A 22,535-nucleotide genomic window follows, 5' to 3' on the forward strand; every position below is an offset into this window, starting at 1 on the left:
CCCTGAGTTCAAACTCCAGTTACTGCCAGAGAGAGAGAGAGAGAGAGAGAGAGAGAGAGAGAGAGAAAGAGAGAGAGAGAGAAGGGATAAACAGGTAGAAAGAGTGAATAATCATTTTCATAGTTTTATTTAATGAGTAATTTCCTTGTAGAAAACACAGTTTCTACTAATTAAATAAAATCCTAATACGAACAAATACATCTGTATATAGAGAACCTTGTTAAACAAAGAAAGATCCTCTCTTTGTACACCCAAACTCATGAGCAGGCCTCAACTGGCAGTACCTATTGTTCATTTATTATGGGTGGATTTCCCATTTTACTAACAAACTTCTCATTATGGCTTCAGAATGTCTTTAGTATGTTATTTCCGATCCCACAGGGGCAGAATTCCCCTGCTGTCTATCACATGACATCCACTTGCAGCTGCTGGCACTTGGCAGGGGTTATTTTTCTACTCCAGAGTTAATGACATATAAAGACACAATGCAAAAGAATAAAAAAAAAGATATAATGCACACAGGATATTTCCCTGATAGCCATATGTGCTCTCCAATCTTATCAAACTGTAATTTGCTCACTGTTCCTCAAACAAGAAATTCTACTTCTTGTCTCTTTACCACCTCCTTCTCCCTTTTTTCCAGTTCCTGTCATCTGGAAAGCTTCTAGCCAAATACTACCATTTGAGAAGCCAAAGTCCTGTCCACTAAGGAAAAAATTTTCTTGGACTAGTTCACCCTCTAGTAATTTAGGCTCTGACCTTCTTTAGACCTTATAAAGCATCCGGCTCTAATCTTTTTGTTGCTTAATACTGTTAATTAGCTTTCCACAAGTTTTTGAGTTATTTTCCATTTAGATAGTGAGCTCATTAAAGATAGATTCCTATGCTGTTCTTCCTATATTCCTCATGTACCAACACCAAAGATGTAAATGACCTGGTTTTATGATGCAACATATTCATTTAGTGTTCTTTACAGATTTTTTTTTTTTAAAAAACTACATTCTGTGTAAAAACATAGGTATTCTGCCAGCCCAATAAATTGGTTTGGTATCAGAACTCATCAGCTGACTCTGTGTCCCAGCCACAGGACTGCAGTTGTTCATCCTGGGGGAACTCAACCTCAATGTCATAAACAAAATTTGGATCATCCTTCTTCTTCTGATTTTTCTCAAAAAGTTCATCCATAATGCTCTTCCTTTTGGCAAGCTCCTTGTCATCTAGTTTGTTCATGTCTTCCTCAGGATCAATAGTTGTTTCCCGTTGAATTTGTTCCATCGTTTCCGCCAGACTCTGGCCCCGCAAGTAACCTCGTAAAAAACAGAACAACTTTTCTAACTGCTTCAGGGACACTTGTTCCAGATAACTCTTGTGTCGTGGATTATTTTTTAATTGTTCAGCAGCTCTAGTGCAATCTAGGAGGGAGGAAAAAACTATGTATACATATATCAAACAATTAATGCACCACAAATTACTGTAAGGGCCAAAATAAAACAAGAAACTCAGAACCCTGAAATCATTGACTCCATTATAGCCAGGTGGCTAAAGGACTTTATTGGAATGAGTTGTGTAGAACTACTCCTTTATAATAAATTGACATGTGCGAGTCATGGTGGTAGATGCCTGTAATCCAGGCATTGGGGAGGTAGAGATGGGAGGATCCCAAGTTTAAGGCCAGTCTAGGTTACATAGCAAGACCCTATCTCATAAAGACAAAACAATTTATTATTATTATAGTAAATTGAGCTTTCAGTGTAGAGGGGAAAAGATGGATGCATTTATTTTTGACTTCCTTAACTTAAAATCACTTTGTGGAGATGTTAAAAATCTTTCAATTGAAGAAAGTATCTGAGAATAAAAATGGCATACATTTAGGCAGCAGTCATGGCACTAATAAAATATCAAGACTATAAATAAAAAACAGTAAGAGAGAGAGGGGAATTAATATTATTGAATAATGCTATCTCATTTGACTCATACAGCACTCTCAAAAGGATTAAATTATCAATTATCAAACTGGAAAAAAATTATCAGTTCCTTTTTATAGATTTGGAAACTGTCACTCTCACTGACAATACGTAATTTAGCCAACATCACACAACTAGTACCTGATAGTCACGATTTGAACCTAGGTCTTCTGACTCTGAAAGTCATGTCCTTCCGTTGCATGAGACTTAAATAATTTTTGGGTTTTTTTGTAGTACTGGAGATTGAGTACAGGGCCTCAAGCATGCTAGGGAGTGCTCTACCAGTGAGCCACACCCTTGCTTTTTTTTTTAAGTTTTGAGACAGGGTGTCCCTAAATTGCCCAGGTTACTCTCAAACTTGCAATTTTCCCTCCTTGGCCTCCCAGGTAGCTGGTTGTAGGTGTGTACTACCACACCTGGCATCAAATCATTCTTAAGTGATTTGGACAATATTTCAGCTAGGAGGCAAGACAGAACAAAAGGTACCTGAAAACTTTGAGAAGTTTCGGACTGGCATGATGCGCTCACGGCTCTTCCCCTTGATTTCATTCTCATAAATTAAGATGATAGCTGGAGGCTGGAATCGAATCCCACATTTCTTGGCAGTGCACGTCATTTTTCACATATATTTCAGGGTAAATAAGAGGAAATCCAAGGAAAATGTGTTGGTTGTGTAATAATTTCCTGCTGGAGGGGAAACAACAAAAACACCCCACTAAGTGTTGAATCCACCTCTTTTCCTTTACCCTCCTCCCCAGCATATCTGGCTGTAGTCCAGTTCTGGAAATGCATGCTTGCTTTCTGAAGCACAATACCTTGAGGACTAGCCTGAAAGTTCAGTTTGGCACTGGTTAGCCTCAGGGGTTTTTTTGTTGTTGTTGTTTTGTTTTTGCTGGACGGGGGATTCAACTATTGAACTCAGGGCCTAGTGCTTGCTAGGTCAGTGCGTTACCACTTGAGCTATGCCCCAGTTCTTGTGCTGTCTCTGGTGTTGCAATGTTAGGACCATAGTAGGCTTCTCTTGAGTGGTCTTTCCTTGCCTACTTTTGATCTTTATAATTAGTAGTGCAGGCTGAGCTGGTGACACAAAGAGGAGATGTGGAAGCAGCAGCAAAGCAATAGCAGCAGTAGTAGTAGTGGTAGTAGCAGGAGCAGTGAGAGGGCAGCTGAAGAGTTCTAGGAAGCTTCCAAGCCCTAAGGACCAAGTGTCCTGATACCCTAGACCTCGGAGCTTTAACACTAGCTTCTGTTGGAGGCCTGCCTAGGAGCTGTAGCAACGGCTGGTGCTGTCTGCTGCTACCACTTACTGCTGCTGGAAGCTGAGCATTACAATAGCTGCCAAGTGTCAGGCCCACTGGTGGCTAACGCCCGGAGCAGTAAGTCTTCAACCTGAGTATCTACAGCTGTGGGACTCTGGCTTCTGAAGCCCCCAGCTCTTAGGGTTTGGAGTGTAAGCCTTCGGGTCTGCAAGTGCAGCCCCCTAGGCCTTGGCCACTCAAGGGCCCAGGTTCACCAACACTAGAAGAGCTATTCCATGCCAATTAATGATTTCTATTCCACAGAGCAAAAGGATGCTGTCCAGCTGATTGGTGACAATCTATGTGTTTACAATCTAGAAGCCTGATCAAAGAGGAAGACCTGATGGAAAATCTTCCGCTCCATATACAAAACAGCAATGTTTAGACAGCTTTTACTTCAGCTTATTTGTCTTACCACAGTCTTTTTCTAGTTATAAGAAATGCAGCTATTTTCATACTGTTCTTTCTTCTTTTCTCCACTCTCAGTGCCAAAATGCATTTAATTATGGGAACTGCTTTAAATGTGGTCTGGTATTCTACAGAAGATTCTCAAATGTTGAAAAGTTTGAAGTAATGTGGCAAAAGGGATGATATCTTCATAAACTTAGTTCTGTTGGAAAATCACTAGGAGAATATAGTTTTTTAAAAAAAATCATAACAGTAATTGTACATGTTCATTGTAGAAAAAACTGGGGGCAAATGGTGGAGGAAGAAAACATAAAATAATCACCCATGATTTCTTTATCTTTTTTCCTAAGCATTTTAAAGCTATAGTATATTATTTATATCGCACATACTATTTCCTGATTTATAAAGTTAACTTATGTGTAAATGTTTTATTAAAATGCAATTTTACATGATTGCCGAGTGGATTTGTCTTAATGTATCATAATCTATATTATCATCCCTTATTGTTGGATGTGATAATTTTTACTCTTAGGACATTAATCATAAAGGATTGCTTTTGCCAGGCATGATGGTGCACTCCTGTAATCCTGCACTCTGGAGAGTGATGCAGGAGGATTTTGAGTTCTAAGCTTGCCTAGACTCCTGACTCAACACAAATGAAAAAGAATTGTGTTTTCAAATCACTGAGCTTTGCCTCTGATCAGACGTAATGACCAACTATTACTCCCAGTCCACCTCACTAAAATTTGGTGTTAGTAAACTTCCTAGAAGATAAAACTAGCACAATATAAACTACACACACAACAAACGGCCAGACTTGTGAATGATGTCTGCAACAGATACTCCCTATGCCGTTTTTTTGACCGTGGTTCTTTTCTATTTAAATTTAACCTTTTATTTTAACTAGAGCAGTGTTTGTACTGTTTGGAATGTAAATATTCCATGAGGATTATAACAAAAACTGATTGTTTTCTGCTCTCTCCCTCTCCCTAGGCAACCAGTTTCAGTTCTTTTAGGCATTTTTTTTTTCAAAATTTCTCCATATTTCTTAATAAGCTGCTTATACTGTTATTTTCAGTTTGGACAGACAACTCTCCTTCCTCTTGGGCACATCAGTCTTAGAGCCCTCTGCCCTGCTCCAGTCTGCTCCGGGTGCTGTCTAGGCCTGCTTACGGATTCCGTCCAGTTTAGGACGAGGGTGAGTACACTACCTTAATTATCTCCTCGGACATGAATGCTTTCCTCCTCGGGGATCGGTGGCTGTCAAGACCTTGGAAAAATGTCCCCCACAGCACCTAAAAGGGTACGTATTTCCCAACGCGTAGACGATCCTCTCCCTATTCACAACCCCACCAGTGCAAAGCTGACTTCTTACCGTTAGAGAAATGCAGGAAGTGCATGTTCTTCTGCAGTTCACCGTCTAAACCGCCCGAGAGGGTTGCTTCTACCCAACCGCACCGCACGCAGCAGCCAGCACACGGAGGAGCGCTTAAATTGATGTTGAGGGCGAGTGGAGCCTGGCGCGGCAGGAAGAGACGGCGGCCATGGTACCACTGACGTGACCGTGGGGTGAAGCAACTCCCGGCAGGAGGCCTGAACTCGCAAACACCTGCCAGCGGAGAAGGCCGCCTCCAGCGCTGCGAGTCCACTCCAAGGGTGGCTGAGAAATCCAGGGGTCGCGCTGCGCGCGCTAAGAACCGTTCCCATGGTAACAGTCCGGGAGCTCGTATGGCGCAAGCGCAGATCCTAACCCCGCCCCTCGCGCCTCCAAGTGGGACGGCGAGGGGCGGGGCGATGAGGGAGAGCACGCTGGAGCGGGCGGCCAGTGATCGGCCTCACGCGGCGCTAGGCGCAGGCTGGGGCCGGGACTGCGGGGATCCGCGAAGCCGCGGAAGTGCAGGCGTGCGGGTCGTAAGCCCTCAGTCGCCTTGTGGGTTACGCGCTCTAGGAGCGGCGTGAGGAGGCTCTTCCTGCGTCCGGATCTGGTGCCGGCGCGCCCCTCTCGGGCGTCCGCGCTCCGGCGTCCTGGCTGCCCGCCCTGTGTCTGTCCTGGTAGTGGCCTGGCTGCTCCTCGGGGTGGCTGGGCTCACCCGCGCGCTCGCCACAGCCTGCAGCGACGCCCCCTTCGGCGCTGGTAAAGGGGGCGTGGCTTGGGGGGCGTGGGTGGGAGCGGCCCCGACCGGGTGTCCCCGAGCTGTGCTCCGCGGTGTGTCACCGCGTTTCGTGCAGGGTCGCGGGGCCGGAGAATCGTAGGGCCAGCTGGAGGAGGGTGAAAACAAAGGCCGCGTGCTTGCCTTTTGCTCTTTGTCCCATCCTGGACATTTGGAGAGCCGGGCCTTGTGGTTCTGAGGTAGGGTTGGTCGCACTGCTATTAAGGTACTGATAAAGAACATCCAGGAAGCTTCTTGGGGTGCTCATGGGATGTCCGAAAGCGCCCCTCCACCCACCCCTGGGGCCAGCCAAGTGTCCGCGCTCTGTAAGGTCGGAGAATCCCAAAACAGCACTTAGAGACTCTGCGGTGGGTGGGAGAGGGGCTAGTCTTGTTTTACACACCTTCGATGATCACAGTAGGTTGGGCTGGGAATGGGCATCGCTTCTTTTCTTTGAGCCCTAGTCCCTGAGTGTGAGCGCAGTGCCAAGTGCTGTGGATCGGATCCTGAGCCAAACATGGCTCCGATCCTCCCGAGAGCTTGCAGGGTAGTGAAGGAGTCAGACACGTGCAAGTCAAGGCAATATAGTGATAATGTTTGATGAGGGGAGCAAAGACAGCTAAAACTAGATGAGTTTCTCCATCCGTAAAACCAGGATGGCAGACTAACTAGTATCTGTCAGTCGGCACGGTTCTGCTTTTGTGTGTTTAAATGTTAGGTAAGGGCTGGTGGTAGAATGCCTGCCTAGCAGGTATGAAGTTCTGAGCTCAAACCCCAGTACCACCAAAACAAAACTTAGCAAGCCAGGCAGGTAGGCACATGCACACCTGTAATTCCAGCACTGGAGAGAGGCAGGAGGATCACCTGAGCTACAAAAGGAGGACCTGGCTCAAAAAAAAAAAAAAGTCATGCATACCTTGCTTCTAAAGTCCCTTAGTTCTATGACTTAGAGTCAGATACTAACTATAAATCCTATGTCCTCCTATTTACCATAGCAATATTTTTGCCTGCCTACTTAGTTAGGTTGTGAAAATTACAAAAACAAAAACCATGTGAAAGCTCCAAATAAAGGATTAAGCATATAGACATGCTTAACATGTTTTTCTATTCTTTTTTCTTAATTTCACATGGTTTCACCTTTATGTCAATTTTCTTAGTGCATCTTTTCAGGAATATATGTAATGGGGGGTTCAGTCTCATGCAATACTAGGTGGTTTTCCTTGTGTTTTAATGTTCTTCCCACAGACTTCTAGCTTTTGAAATAGGCAGAGTTCTGTAGTCTGGCAGTGTTAGTGGTGTATAGAATCTGAATTTTTTGTTTTATGATACTTACATTGAGTAATAACATGGAGTCAATATAGTAAAATTTCTGGATATTCTAGGTTTATAAATGAGGTCTTCAAACCTTTGAGTGCCTTCAGTTGTCTCGCTTGTTTTTAAATCCTCCCAACGTCTTCACAAGGCATAAATGTATAGTCTTCCACATTTTGTTGGCATGGATGTTAGAATACAGAAGTTTCTATTATGTGTCTGATATGTGCAGTTTCAATCAGCAAGGATTAAAACTCAGATTTTCTGACTCTTTAGCCATTCTCTTCCCTTTTTGGTGTCCTGAGATCACCTGAATAGAGCAATGTTAATAATAAGCACTTATAAAGAACATTTACTTACAGTAGCTCTGTTCTAAGTGCTTCTACAAATATGAACTTCTTATGACTCCCCACAGACAAATCAACTGTCTTGCTCAAAGACACACAGCTATTAAATGATGGACTGAGATTTGAATTCAGACAATCCAACTATAAAGTTAATATTCTCAACCACTATGCTATACCAGAAATAGATTTATATGCAAATCAAACTGCTTAAATTGAAAAAAAATTGTTTCGCTTTAGGTTGGTTAGTTTTTCTGCCAAGTAAAGTATACTGAAATAATTATTTTCTTATTAACTGTTCTTTCACTGAGTGTCTATTTTAAAAAGTCTTTTGATTCTTATAGGCATAAGGGTCACTTGTTCTGAAATTATTTTGAGGCAAGAAGTTTTAAAAGATGGTTTCCACAGGTAAGTTGCCTGTTTTTCTACTTACATTAAAATACTATCTCATAATTTAGAGCAAAAAAAATTGATAGGTGAAATATGGATAAACTGAAAAATTACTTGCTTTCCTAGTGTTAACCAGTGACAGATTTATCATATGTGCTTTACACTTTGAAATAATGATGAAAATAACAGCGGGGAAAAGAAGAAAACATTATTGTTTACCATGTGTGCTTAATTTTACATATATGGCCAGTAGCTACATTACAGTGTCCCATTTAATCTTCACAATGGCTGGGAGACAGATGAAATTTTTCTTTTGTTTTAAATGCTGGAACTAGGACTTGGAGAATTTAAATAATTTGACACAAATTAAGGTGATAAAGCTGACTCAGACTTAATACTATTGTACTGTACTTTAAAGCTGTGCTCTCAAATAGTATATTTACACCACTCTAAATCACCGTCATTTACTAGACTTGGTGTCAAATGAACAATCTGTTTCCAAAACAAAATTACTACTCAGCAGGCTAAGATCAGGAGGATTGTGATTTGAGGGCAGTTGGGGCAAAAACTTAGTGCAGGGGGGCTAGTAATCCCAGCTACTTGGGAGGAGTAGGTAGGAGAATCGAGATCAGAGGCCTGTTTGGACAAAAAACTTGAGGCCCTATCTGAAAAACAGGTAAAGCAAAAAATGCCTAGGGATGTGTCTCAAATTGTCTGCCTAGCAAATGTGTGGCCCTGAGTTCAAACCCCAGTACAACCCCCAACCTAAAAAAATTAATTTGGGAGGGAATATGGTGAGAAGGCATTTCTGAAAGTTGATGAAGTTCCAGAGACACATTTTCCACAATGTCAGAGTAGTTATTCCTAAGTACATAGCTTTTCTCTTTGCTATAACTTGGATGTACAAAACTATTTCCACAACTGAATTTTAAGAGGGATAGGATTGCTTCTAAACAATGCAAAGTTGACATACAGTCCTAAACAATTCCAGTAAGTAGGAAAGAAGTGTGTGTGGAGGCTGTTGGGATACCAGATATACTTGTCCTATTACAAATAGAATGAAAGCATGGCATGAAACCTAGGATGACGAGTGACACAACCTATAAGAACAGCTCCAGAAAATAGAAATCTCAGTTGCTTGAGACATTTTTTTTTTCAGGAGACTTTTTAGTCATGTTTAGACAGAGGTTGTTAGGCTGCTAGTAGGATGAAGAAGGATATAGAATGTAGACTTATTTCTGTCTCGGTATCTTGGTCAGAAAGAATCTTCCATTCTGGAAAGAGCCAAGCAGATATTTGTAGTAGGGAGCTAAAATGCAGAATATGGAAGGGAATTGTGTAAAAGATCCTAATAGTAAATGAGTTCAGGATCTCTCTTCCCTGATGAGCTGTATGTTACTGCAGTAGGAAAATTTGCTGAAAAGATTGCTAAACTAATGTTTGTAACCTTTGGATAATCTAGAAATTAGGTAGACTCTGGTCAACATTCTAGATCAGGTTATTAAAAGGATAGTTTATGAACACAGAATAGGAAGTGGTAGTCTCTGGAATTATGGATTTATTACAGGTATTTCCTTTATAAAGTTACTAGATACGTAGATCAGGAAAATGCTATAGTTATTTCTGTCTGATTCTCTGAAATAATTTTATTTTATTTATTTATTTATTTATTTATTTTTACAGTGCTGGGGTTTGAACTCAAAGCCTACACCTTGAGGCACTCCACCAGCTCTTTTTTGTGATTTTTTTTTTTTTTTTTCCGAGATAGGGTCTCAAACTATTTCCCTGGGCTGGCTTTAAACTGAGATCCTACTGATCTCTGTCCTCTGAGTAGCTAGGATTACAGGCCTGAACTACTGGCTCTGGAAGACTTGATAAAGTATTTCATGTTCTATTTCTGAACAAGATGAAGAAATGTGGCTGAGGGATAATACAGGTAAATGACTTCATAAAGATTGGTGGATACATCCAGTATGTTATGATTGATGGATTGGAAGTTATCTTGGAAGGAGGTCCTGAGAGGTCTCTGTCTTTTAAAAATATTATTCTGATAATAAAATTTTTATATGTTCATATATACCTGCATAGTGTGCAGAAGAAAAGAGATTATAGCTCTATTTCACTCTTTAGGGGCTGAATAAAATAGTGGCTAGTAAGGTGGGCATTAGAGTAAAACTACCACAGCTTGAATCTTGGCTCCTGGTTAAGTTACATGCTCTCTTAGTACCTTTGTTTTCTTATAGGTAAGGTAGGAATTATAACAGTATTATTTCATAATTTTTAAAAGTCAACTTCATTGAATTTTTACAAAGATACACACACCTATAACCACCACAGTTAAAATATAGAACATATCCAGCATCCTAAAATATACCCATATATTACTTGCAGTTATTCTCCCTCACTCATACCCTCCCCCATCCAACCACTGCTCTGCGTCAATAGATAGATTTTCTAGAATTTTATTTATATGAAATCATACAGTATTTTTTTTTATATTTGCCTTCTTTCACTCAACATTGTGTCAAGAGGTTCATCCATGTTGTCTATAGCCGTAGCTCTTTTGTTGCTGAAATTGTTTATCCATCCATATCTCATTGGCATCAGTCATTACCAGTTCGGGGCTATATTATAAAGCAAGCTGCAGGGAACATCTTTTTGCAAATCTTCATGTAGACATGTTTTCATTTATTTTGGGAAAATACTGCCAAGTGGAATTGCTGAGCATACTGTAGATATTTGTTGAATATTTTATGAAACAGTCAAGCTGTTTGCTAAAGTGGCTATACCATTTTACATTCCCACCAGCTATAAGCAATATATGAGAGTTCTGGTTAGAGGTGTGGCTCACATGGTAGAGCACCTACCTAGCAAGTGCAAGGCCCTGCCCAGTACTGTCAAAAAAAAAAAAAAAAAAAAGTTCTGTTTCTGCCACTTCCTTTCAACATTTGGTATAGTTAGTCTTTTTAATCTTAGACATTGTAGTCGCTGTGCATTTCCCTGATAACTCATGATGTTGAACACTTTTTTGTATCCTTATTGTTACTTGTATATCTTCCTTTGTAAAGCGTCTCTTCAAATCTTACATTTTTTTCCCCATAATATCTTCTTTTTTTTCTGGTGCCTCTATTATACATAGACTGAACAATTTGATAATGTTTAAAGATCACTGAACCTATTCCCCCCGCATTTTTTTCATCTCTGTGCTTTAGTTTGGATAGTTTCTCTTGTTCTGTCTCCAAGTCATTGATCTTATTCTTCCGTGTCTAATTGCTTTCGATCATACGTGATTCTGATAATAAAATTATTATAAGTTCATTTATACATGTACAGTATACATGAAGAAAAGAGATTATAGCTCTAACCCACTTTTACACATGTTGAATAAACTAGTGGCTAGGTATGGTGTTGCATGCCAGGTGTGGTAGTGTATGCCTCTGTAAACTCAGCACTCAGGAGGCTGAGACGGGAGAACTGCAAGTGCAAGGTCAGCCTTCCTTTTTAAGACTGAATAGTATACATATGAATAATAAAACAATTTAAAAAAAGACTGAATAGTAATCCATTGTATGTGTGCATCATATTTTGCTTATCCATTCATCTGCTGATGGACATTAGGGTTGCTTCTACCTTTTGGTTGTTGCAAATAACATGGATGTATAATTATTTCTTTAAATTCCTGCTTTCAATACGGAAAGCAGCCTGAACTACATAGTCTCAAAAGAAAAAAAATAATTTTTTCATATCTTGAAGTGTGTTCACTTCTTTAAAAAAAAAAAAAAACACCTTTTTTTTCCTTATAGTGTTCAAGTCCTTGAACATGTTGGGTGAATTTATAATGACTGTTTAATGTCCATTGCTAATTTTGTCACTTCTGACATTTTTAGATCTCCCTCCTCCTCTCTTCTCCCTCCTCCTCTTGGTGGTGCTGAGATTTGAACTTGGCCTTGTGCTTCAGCCACATTCGCACCCCTTTTTTGCTTAGTTATTTTCCAGGTAGAGTCTTGCATTTTTGCCCCAGGACTGACCTTAGACTGTGATCCTATTACCTTTGGCCTCCTGTGTGGATGGGATTGCAGGAGCACAACACCATGCCCAGTTTATTGGTTGAGATGGGGTGGGAATACAGGTGTTAGCCAGCACTCCCTCTCTTCCTGTCTCCCTTCTCTACTTCCTTCTCTCCTTCTTTCCTTTCCTCCCCTCTCTTCTTTCTTACCTTCCTTCTTCTGAATAAAGGAAAGAGGTTTTTTATTTCATGACTCTGGAGGTGCAAGGTTGAGGGACCACACCTGGTTGTGGTATTGCTGGCAGTTCCAGGGTGGTGCAGGATATCACATGGCAAGAGTCAGGAAGTGTCTCTGTGGGTACGTGTGTGACTCTAGGTCTGTTTCTGTTGACCTGGTATCTTTCCTGATTGTTAAGTCATATTTCCCTGCTTCTTTGCATGTTGAGTGACTTTAATGGATGCTGAACACTGTCAGAGTTTGATATGACCACTGTTGAATGTGGATTTTATTACCTTCCTTTAAAAACTGTTAAAAACTGTTGGGCCTTTTTCTGTTGGCAGTTAGATTACTTGCTTAACAGCTTGAATCTCTTTAACCTTTTTTTTTTTTTTTGTATAGTTCTAAAGTTAAAGTGGCCTTTAGTCTAAGGATAATTTATCTGCTAAAGCTTTATCCTATTAGGATCTCTACTGAATGCTTCCGTCTATATGTTTTGGTTGGTTGGAACTTTGAATGTCTCCAAATTCTATGTGAAATTGTGGAATTTTTCAGTTTTCAGCTCCTTGTTCATTTTTTTTGCCCAGTCTTATGACGTTACATCTCATTTATACTTATTTTAAATCAGCATAAATTTTAGTATTCAACAGAAATTCAAGGAATTTCTACTTGAACTGGAACTCTTTTTATGTGTGTTCCTCTCTATAACTTAGTACTGTGACTTCAAGCTACTCAGTCTCCCAGAACCATCATTTCCTCATGCTTTGATCTCCTTCTCTGATCTATGTTCTACAATCTGCCTCTAGACAGAAAGCTAAGACAATAATGCATTTGGATTCATAATCTATTTTAAGCTGATTTTTGTATATATTTATAAGGTAGTCTCTCTCTATTTCTCTCTCTCTCATACATATATATATGTATGTACATATATACATACAAATATATATACATACATACCCATATACATATACATATATATACACATATATATAAATACACATATATACATACATATATATATATGGGTATGTATGTATATATATTTGTTTGTTTATCCAGTGTTTCCGCACCATTTGTTGAAAAGACCTGCCTCCATTAAATTATGTTGGTACCTCTATTGGAAATATGTGTGTGACTATTGAAGGGCCTTGTTCCTTTCCATTGATCTTTGTTTTCACTCAAATGCTATACTGTGGTTTATGGTTTGAATTATGAAAGAGCTAATGGGTGATTCTGACATGCTATAAATATTTCATTTGACTTGCTAACCTACTTTTGGAAAATTAATTTTAAATACAGTGTTTCTGCTATTAAAAGTATAATGTTATACAGTATCATTTAATAATTGAATGAAGAGACTTACTTTAAATGTACTTGTCTTACAGAGACCTTTTAATAAAAGTGAAATTTGGAGAAAGCATTGAAGACCTACAGACCTGCAGACTCCTAATTAAACATTCTATCCCAGCAGGACTTTTTGTGGATCCATATGAGTTGGCTTCATTAGGAGAGAAAAACATAACGGAGGTATAGCTATTAGGGGATTTTCTGATTGACATTAATTTAGTGATGCCATAATTTGGATTAAGATAAAATAGTTCAAAAGATATTGTTGTAGTTTAAATTTTGTTAAAGTTTATAAAGTGACATTTTTAGAGATAGAATGGGAGTACTCTTCAACAAATGAGTGATGCTTGTCAGCATTACACTAACCAGCTGAGCTAAGTGATGAAAATTATATGTGTGTGTGTGTGTCTCTCTCTGTATATCTTGTGAAGATTAATAATTAATAAATAGTACTTCAACAGCAGCTCTGTTAAATTAGATAGATATATACCCCAACATTTGTATAATTTGGGTATGGGAAGAAAGGAAACTAGTATTTGTATTAGTTATAAATATATTTATATTTATCTATATGCCAGGTATCTTCATTTTTTCTAAAAGAAGTAAGATTAAATATATATATTATATATATATATATTTTAGGAGATATCCCAATACCCTTTATCTAAATTAATCTTTATAGCAATCCTGAAGGTGTATTATCTCCATTTTGTCAATATGGAAGCTGAGGCACAAAGAGGCAAAAAAAATTAAGGAAACACTGTCTTGGTTAATAAGATTATAATCTAAATATGATATTTTTTTGACTGTTCTGAGGTTTGAACTTAGGACCTTATGCTTGCTATGCAGGCACTCTCCACTTGAGCCACTCCACCAGCCCTAAATATGATTTTTTTAAAAGGCAAAATAGGTACACTTGTAGTCATTCATGATGGCAATTTGTTTCTAGTTGCAGTTTAGGCCAGTTTCTTCACCCCCAGTAGTACTGGGGGTTGAACTCAAGGCCTTGCACTTGCTAGGCAGGTACTCTATCACTTGGGTACTACCCCTAGCCCTTTTGCTTTAGTTATTTTTGGAGTAGGGTCTCCCATTTATGTCTGGATACACCTGGACTATAGTCTCTCTATTTACTCATCCTGTCTAGCTGGAATGACAGGTATGTACCACCACATCTAGCTATTTGTTGAGATGGGGGTCTCATGAACTTTTTGCCTGGGCTGGCCTTGAATCTCTATCCTCCTAATCTCCACCTCCCAAGTAGCTAGGATTACAGGTGTGAGTCACCACACCCAGACTGTTTATTTTAATTTTAATTTTTTTAATAGATGACTATATTCTAATGGCTCAAAATTCAGGAGTTGTAAAAAGGAATGCAACGATAAACTTCTACCTATCTCGCCCTCCAGTTAGCACACTTAGAACATAAGTTCTAAGTATATGTGCATGGCTTCTTTCTTTGCTGAGTTATGAATTCCAAGTGGACCTTTTCAAGTTTAAAATAATAGGTTTCAAATTTAAACACAGTTCTTGGAACTGTGGATTAGAATTCTGTTTACACCTACTTAATAAAATCAGTTACCATGTTCTAAGAAGATGTCATTTTTTAGATAGAAGTATCCAAAAAGAAATCCATCAGCTGACTGGAGGAGTGGCTCAAGTGGTAGAGGGTCTGCTTTGTAAGTGTGAAGCCCCAAGTTCCAACCCCAGTACCACCAAAAGAGAAAACAGTCACATGCCCGTATTTTTGGTTGGGATGAGATTTGGATGTTTGCAGGCTGATTCTTTCAAGAAAAGGAGGAAGGGGAAATACGCTGCTATGCATTGGTTGATAAAGTCTGTTTATCTTGATTTTCTAAGCTTCCTAATTGTCTTTTTTCTTTTCTATTTTTTGGGGGGGTGGGTATTGGGGTTTGAATCCAAGGCCTCCCACTTGCTAGGCAAGTGCTCTACCACTTGAACCACACACCCAACCCTTTTTGCTTTGGTTATTTTTTTGAATAAGGTCTTGTGTTTTTTGTTCAGGCTGACTTGGACTTCGATCCTCCTGTTTATGCCTTCTGCATAGCTAGGGTGACACGTGTGAACCATCGTACTCAGCTTTATTGGTTGAGATGGGGTCTTGCTAACTTTTTCCCTGGGCTCCCTTGAATTGCCATCTAATCTGTGCCTCCCAAATAGCTGGGATTACAGGCAGTAGCCACTATGCCCAGCATCTGCTTCATATTCTTCTAATCTTTAGGTATAAATCTTGTAAGTATATTTACTTTTTCTTTTTTTCTTTTTCTTGCAGTACTGGGGTGAGGGCCTCATGCTTTCTAGGTAATCACCCTACTACTTGAGCCATGACCCCCGTCCTTTTGCTTTTTAGTTTTTCAGATAGAGCCTTGAGCTTTGGGCTAGGCCAGCCTCATACTGCCTCTTCAGTACCTGGGATTATAAGCGTATATCAACATGTCCAGCTCCTTATTTACCTTTTTATTTTGAAAACTTCTAGAAAAATAGATGTCACATTTGTGGCATAGAATAGGAAGTTGGTTTATTGAGATAAAAGATATTTTTCCTTCTTCCTGAGTTGAGACTGTGCCCAATTCCTTGTGTAGAGAAACTTTGTCACAAGAGATGGTTCTACATGGTGATTTTAACTGGATAAAGGGGAACACGTAGGTTAATTGTTGCCTATAAATTTAGGCAGAGATCTTGGCTCTCTTCCTGTAGATAAAATTTTTTATTCCAGCAAATAGAACTATGGGTCCAAATAAAATGGATGTTATGGCAGCAAAATGATTTATAGAGGGTTTGAGAGCAATAAATACAAGCCTTAAATAGGTTTTCCAAGAGAGCTGGAGGTGCAATGGTAGAGTACTTGCCTAGCATGCCCAAGGCCCTCAGTTCCATCTTCACCACTACAAAGAGAAAAAAAAATGGTTTCACCAAGGATAGGACAGCAAAAAAACTGCATTTCATTTTTAGGTAGGGTTATTAGTGAGATCTCTCTTCCTCTCTCTCTCCTTTCTTTCTCAGAGATGGGAACAGAACTCAGGACCTCACACATGCTTGGCAAGCATTTTACCACTGAGCTACACACCCAGCCCCTAGACAAATATTTTTAATCAAAGGTCTCTCATATTCTTTTAAAACAACACAATATTAGATTGAAACATATAAAATTGCTACTTGAAATTAAGTTTTACTCAGTCAAAGTAGGAAGTGTTAAGATTTCTGGTTCTGCTCAAGTTGAAAACAAGGACTAGATTTAGTCTTCTACTTGAAACAACTAAGAAATAGAGAAGACATATGAAATAATGAAAAAAATCTTTGAATATCAGGCAGTGAAAGGCAGTGATATCTGAGAGAAGGAAAATAATCGAGGTGAGCCCTAGTATTAGCTTGTCTTCCTTGAGAGTTTCAGATTATAGTGCAGGGAAGAGGAGCCCAGGCATATCTTAATAGCTGAATACTGACTAGTGCACGTATATGAGGAAGCTACCTGCTGCCAGCAAAAGACCTTATGACCAAATTAGAGGTAGAAGTATTTGGTCCCATACAGGGCCAGTAATAGAACTTCTTTCTACCAACCAGGCTGAGAAAAGCCTATAATTTATTGGACAGTGGGTAGAGTAAATAGAAGGGCCTTTGAACTCATTAGTGGGGAGCATTTAGCCAAAACTGACGTTGCCTCAGTCCTGCATAACAAATTTTAAAATCAAGACCTTCAAAAAAGGAGGGCACTGGTGGCTTACACCTGTAATCTTAGCTGCTCAGGTGGCAAAGATCAGGAGGATCTTAGTCCAAAACCAGCCTGGGCAAATAGTTCTAGAGACCCTATCTTGAAAATACCCAACACAAAAAAAGCCTGGTAGAGTGGTTCAAAGAGTAGAGCACCATGCTAGCATGAGGCCCTTAGTTCAAACCTAGTACCACCACCAAAAAAAAAAAAAAAAACCTTCAAAAAAATCAAATTGTTTCTAGGTAACTTAACTGCATATCAAACAAAGTTCAAGAATATATTTCTAGGAATACCAATATATCCAACATCAAACAATATCAACTTTGTAATATGTTGACTGTAATTTTAAATTGAAGAAGCTGGGCATGGTGGCCTACATCTGTAATCCCAGAACTTGGGAGGTTATGGCAGAGAGATTGTGAGTCCCAGGCTGGCCTGGGCTACATAGCAAGACCCTGTCTCAAACAAAACAACCCCCCCCCAAAAAAAAAAAAATCAGTTATGCAAGCATGTGGGAAAATTCAACTTAATTGAGGAGATAAATGAATCCAGATCAATTAAAACTTTTTTTTTGCAGTACTTGGGCTTAAACTCAGGGCCTTAGGTTTGCTAGGCAGGTGCTCTGCCACTTGAGCCATTTTGCCAGCCTGCTAATTGGCTTTCTTTTTTTTTTTTTTTTTTGGAGGGACTGGAGTTTGTGCTTGCCGAGCCACACCTCCAGTCCAAAAATGGTTATTTTAACTATATCCCATATGTTCAAAAAGTTAAGTAGAGACATGGGAGATATTTTTAAAAAGCCAACACTATACTTCTAAAGATTAAGATTATAGTGTGGGAAATGAAAAATTCTCTTGGATAGGATTATTGGCAGTTAACACCTTCCAGAATAAAAGATTAATGAATTTGAGGATAGCAATAAAAACTACCAAAAATGTAAAACAGACAAAATCAAATTGAGAAAGTGAATGCAGCATTAGTGAACTGTATAACAACTTTTTTTCCTATCATGCATGTAATTGGAGTCTTCAAAGAGTGAAAAGAGAGACAGAAAAAATATTTGAAGAAGTAATGGCTCAAAAATATCTGATTTGATAAAGGCTGTAAAACTATATAGTATAAGAAACGTGAAGAAAACTATACCAAGTCACATGACAATAAAAAATATTACAAAGAAGCCAGGCGCTCGCTGGTGGCTCACACTTCCAATCGTAGCTACTCAAGAGGCAGAGATCAGGAGGATCAAAATTCAAGGCCAGCTTCTGCAAAAAATAGTTGGCGAGACCCTATCTCGAAAATACCCAACATGAAAAAGAGCTGACAGAAGCATAAGTAGTAGAGCACCTGCCTAGCAAGCATGAGGCCCTGAGTGCAAACTCCAGTACCACCAAAATAAATAAGTAAAAATTATGAGAAAAAGAAAATCTTAAAGGAGCAAGAGAAAAACTGAAACTAAAATAACAACAGCTGATTTGTCAGAAATAATGCAAGCAAGAAGACAGTGCAGCAACATCTTTAAAGTATTGAAAGAAAACTTGTGAATTTTGAATTCTGTACCCACTGAAATTATCTTTCATAGTGAAGGGGAAATGAGGGCTTTTCCAGAAAAAGCTAAAAGAACTCATCACCAAACTTGCACTATAGGAAATGTGAAAGCAGGTCTTTAGGCAGAAGGAAAATGATAGCAGGTGCAGCCTAGGTCTATATCAAGGAGGGGAGAAGGCTTGAAATGGTATCAACATGGTTAAACATGTAGAACTTTGTCCTTACTGGTTAACTCTGTGTAAAATTAATGTAGCATTCATACTATATATAAAAGTAAAATGTGTGACAGAAATCTTACAAATGCTGAGAGGAAAATTGGAAGTATACTTTTTAAAAGTTGTTATTCCAAACATGAAGTAGTTTAATGTCACCTGAAAGTAAACCATAAGGCAGTACAAAAGTAACAGTGACAGTTCATTTGCCAGCAAAGAAGATAAGATGGAATTACAAAAATGCAATACTGACATGAGGTGCTAAAGAAGTTAGTACTAAAGAAGTTAATACTGTTTTATACTCTATGAGTATTTCAAAAGGTAGCCAACATGAGTGGTTTGGAAACCATTTCAGGAGAGACCTAGAGAACTGAATATTTCTCTGGACAGGAAAGGAGTGATGGTGGCATGGTTGCCTTCTCATGTTAGACATCTAGCAGACATTCTAAGCAAGAACAACTAGATAATGTTGCAGCCAGTACATTAAGTTTCTGTGCAGGAAAAGAATGGCCCTTTCACAGTAAATAGAGTGAGATGATTCAGAGTAATGAGCTGCCTTTTGGTCATTCAAAGTATTTAGGCAGTGGATGCTTACCTGCAAAATCCCTTCCTCCAAACAGTGGTTTAATTTGATCACTGCTGAGGTTCCTTATGACTCCTAAGTCTGTACAATTCCTGACCTTTACCAAGGAGTTCTGTTATTCCTGTGATTAAGAGAGAAGGAACAACATGCCAAAAAAACCTATAGGACTTGGTAGCACTGTCAGATAGTAAAATTAGGATGCTTTGTGGTTTCTCTGAGGTATAACAGGGCTTTGCAAATGTATGTGTGTAAATAAAGATGCACATATGGGTACATATACATTAAATGAACACATTATAGCTAAGGACTGATTTCTTCCATGTGTGCATTTGCACATTAAGATACACTGTTGTAGATAGTTTTTACAACATGTTAGAAAAAAATCATTTGCTGGGTGTATCACTCAATAGAGCATTCTGCTAGCATGCACAAGATCCTGGGTTCAATCCCTAATACCACACATATACACACACACACAGATTTGCCATTTTTTTCCTCATTAACTTTTTATACCTAATATAGAAGGAGTTGATGACAGTTATCTGACTTTCTGGCCACAGTGCTCTGTCTGATTCACTACCATGTTACTTGCTTCAATGAAGAACAGGAAATCACCAGAATGATGCCAATCATATTAACCTAATACAAGTTTAACTGTTTTTTTATACTTACTGAGTAATAATGTATTTCTTTACACAATTTAACTTTTCTTGATACCCGTTTTGTTACATAAACAGAGGTCAATAGAGAAGTTTCACAGAAATAGTTTTTATTATGGGAAATATGGCATCCCAGAGTAAAACTTCCCCAGCTTACTTTTATTATACATGGATCACATTTTGTGTTTTCTAATAAAATTGCAGTTAGATACATGGATCACATTTTGTGTTTTCTAATAAAATTGCAGTTAGAAGAGGAATGGAAGTAGTTTAAAAGGGGCTAAATTTGACACTTTTGCAAATCTGTATAGCCATCTTGTCTTACTTTTGTCTTTTTATTTTTCTCATTCATTTCTTCTTCTTTGTTTTCTCTCCAACAGGCAGTGATGGTTTCAGAAAATTTTAATATAGAAGCCCCCAACTATTTGTCCAAGGAATCTGAAGTTCTCATTTATGCCAGACAAGATGCACAGTGCATTGACTGTTTCCAAGCCTTTTTACCTGTGCACTACCGCTATCACCGTCCACATAGTAAAGATGGAGAAACCCGTATTGTGGTCAACAACCCAGATTTATTGATGTATTGTGACCAAGGTGAGGGTTGCAAGTATTGAAAATAAGTATAAAGGTATGGTGGCGGGCTGAAGGCATGGCTCAAGTGGTAAAGCACCAGTATAGCAAGTGTGAAGCCCTGAGTTCAAACCCCCGTATCACCAAAAAAAAAAACACAAGTAATAATAATGTCATGGTAAACACTGACACATAAAAAAAAAAATGAATGCAGGTATGGTGGCAAGTCCACATTCAAGGACAGGGATTTAAAAAGTATTTTTTTTTTCAAGCCCTGTGATTGTAAAATAAAGCACAGATTAGAAAAACTACACACATATATATATATATAGTTCAATGAACTTTTATAAGGCAGATACCTTTGTAACTACCACCCAGGTCAAGACACATAGCTTTGCCAGCCATCCAAGCAGCTATTCCATATATTCTCCAATCATAGCCATCTCTTCCCTTTAAGACTATCTCACTATACTGACTTCCCCTTATTTCCTTATGATTCTCTATATTTTTATTACCCCTATGGACAAGATTTTTAGACGCTGTCATTTAGTATTGTCCATAAAAAAATCTTACTTGTATTAAGCCTCTTAGTTTACAGGTTTCTCTCTGTCCTTTTCTTCACAACTAATCTGTTGATGAACCTGGGCCATTTCACCCATGGTTGGGGTTTTCCTGATTATGCTTATAATATAGTTCATTGTGTTCCTCTGACTCCTATATTTCCTGGAAATTGGCAGTGACTTCAGAGGTATGATGGGATTCAAGTTTGATTCCTTTGACAAGACCATAGGTAGTGCTATGTTCTTTTACTAGTAGACATACAATATCTGGTTGGGGTTTTTTTGTTGTTATTGTGTGTGCTTTTTTAATTGCTGTTTTTTGGTATTGGGGATTGAACCCAGGAAATTGCACACGCTAGGTGAGCTCTACCATTTGAATCATGCCCAAGCCCTTTTTGTTTTTTTGTATTTTGTTTGTGAGACAGGGTCTTCACTCACTTTGCCCACGCTGGATTGAACTCATGATCTTCCTGCCTCCACCTCCTGAGTAGCTGGTATACATGATCACACCTGGCATGATTTCTGTCTTTTTTTTTTTTTCAGACAGGGTCTCACTTTGTAGCCCAGACTAGCCTCAGTCTTGCTTTGCTTTGTAGCTCAGGCTGGTCTTGAGGTCCTTCTGCCTCAGCCTTTTTTTTTTTTTTTTTTTTTTGTGGTATTGGGGTTTGAACTCAGGGCCTATACCTTGAGCCACTCCACCAGCCTTTTTATATGATGGCTTTTTTTTTTTTGAGACAGAGTCTCTTGGAAACATTTGCCTGGGCTGGCTTCAAACCGTGATCCTCTTGACCTCTGCCTCCTGAGTGGCTAGGATTATAGGCATGGGCCACCAGTGCCTGGCTTACCTTAGCCTCTTTGGTTTTAGGATTACAGATGTGCATTGCCACACCTGATTGATTGTTTCTTTTTGTATACATTGATCCACATTGCCTGTTTTCTGGGGGGGTTTTTGGTTGTTGTTTTTATAGTGTCATTGCGGGACTTTGTGGCTTTTGGTGTTTTGTCTCTACCTGCATGTACTTTAGTGTTTATATGGTTACTTTATCTTATAGTATCATTTAGTTTTTATTGTAAACTTTGTCCATGACTTTCTGGCTTTGTTGTGTAATTGTTCTTTCTGCTTTTGTGGATATTTGGTAAATTAAAAAATGATTTTTTCACTATTTCTTCTTCACAGAGGAAGACTTAAAAAAAAAAAATCAAGATTTTTTTCTTTAGTTTAAGAAGCCCCTTTCAGATTTCAG

The 22,535-nt window shown here is 38.8% G+C and overlaps 2 protein-coding genes across 3 annotated transcripts in view; one reads left to right on the forward strand and one right to left on the reverse strand.

Annotated features, from left to right (window-relative positions):
• Cep19 (centrosomal protein 19) lies at window positions 1-5,423 on the reverse strand. Of its 2 annotated transcripts, none has more exons than XM_074073429.1 (3): window positions 5,046-5,423; window positions 2,451-2,648; window positions 1-1,412 (listed from the first exon to the last, which is right to left on the reverse strand). In XM_074073429.1, the coding sequence occupies exons 2-3, from the start codon at window positions 2,578-2,580 to the stop codon at window positions 1,051-1,053; spliced, it is 492 nt and encodes a 163-aa protein (XP_073929530.1). In that variant the 5' UTR covers window positions 2,581-2,648; window positions 5,046-5,423; the 3' UTR covers window positions 1-1,050. The 2 variants fall into 2 exon arrangements, with proteins under 2 accessions (XP_073929530.1, XP_073929528.1); XM_074073427.1 differs by having other exon boundaries at window positions 2,451-2,651.
• The window catches only part of Pigx (phosphatidylinositol glycan anchor biosynthesis class X), a 22,623-nt gene continuing 5,486 nt past the window's right edge, over window positions 5,399-22,535 (forward strand). The window contains exons 1-5 of the mRNA XM_074075231.1: window positions 5,399-5,600; window positions 5,634-5,804; window positions 7,820-7,883; window positions 13,477-13,618; window positions 20,542-20,755. Of these exons, the coding sequence (XP_073931332.1) occupies window positions 5,399-5,600; window positions 5,634-5,804; window positions 7,820-7,883; window positions 13,477-13,618; window positions 20,542-20,755 (793 nt within the window). The remainder of the gene's footprint in view (window positions 5,601-5,633; window positions 5,805-7,819; window positions 7,884-13,476; window positions 13,619-20,541; window positions 20,756-22,535) is intronic.

The sequence above is a fragment of the Castor canadensis genome, chromosome 5 (genome assembly GCF_047511655.1).
Source record: "Castor canadensis chromosome 5, mCasCan1.hap1v2, whole genome shotgun sequence".
Taxonomy (NCBI): Eukaryota; Metazoa; Chordata; class Mammalia; order Rodentia; family Castoridae; genus Castor; species Castor canadensis.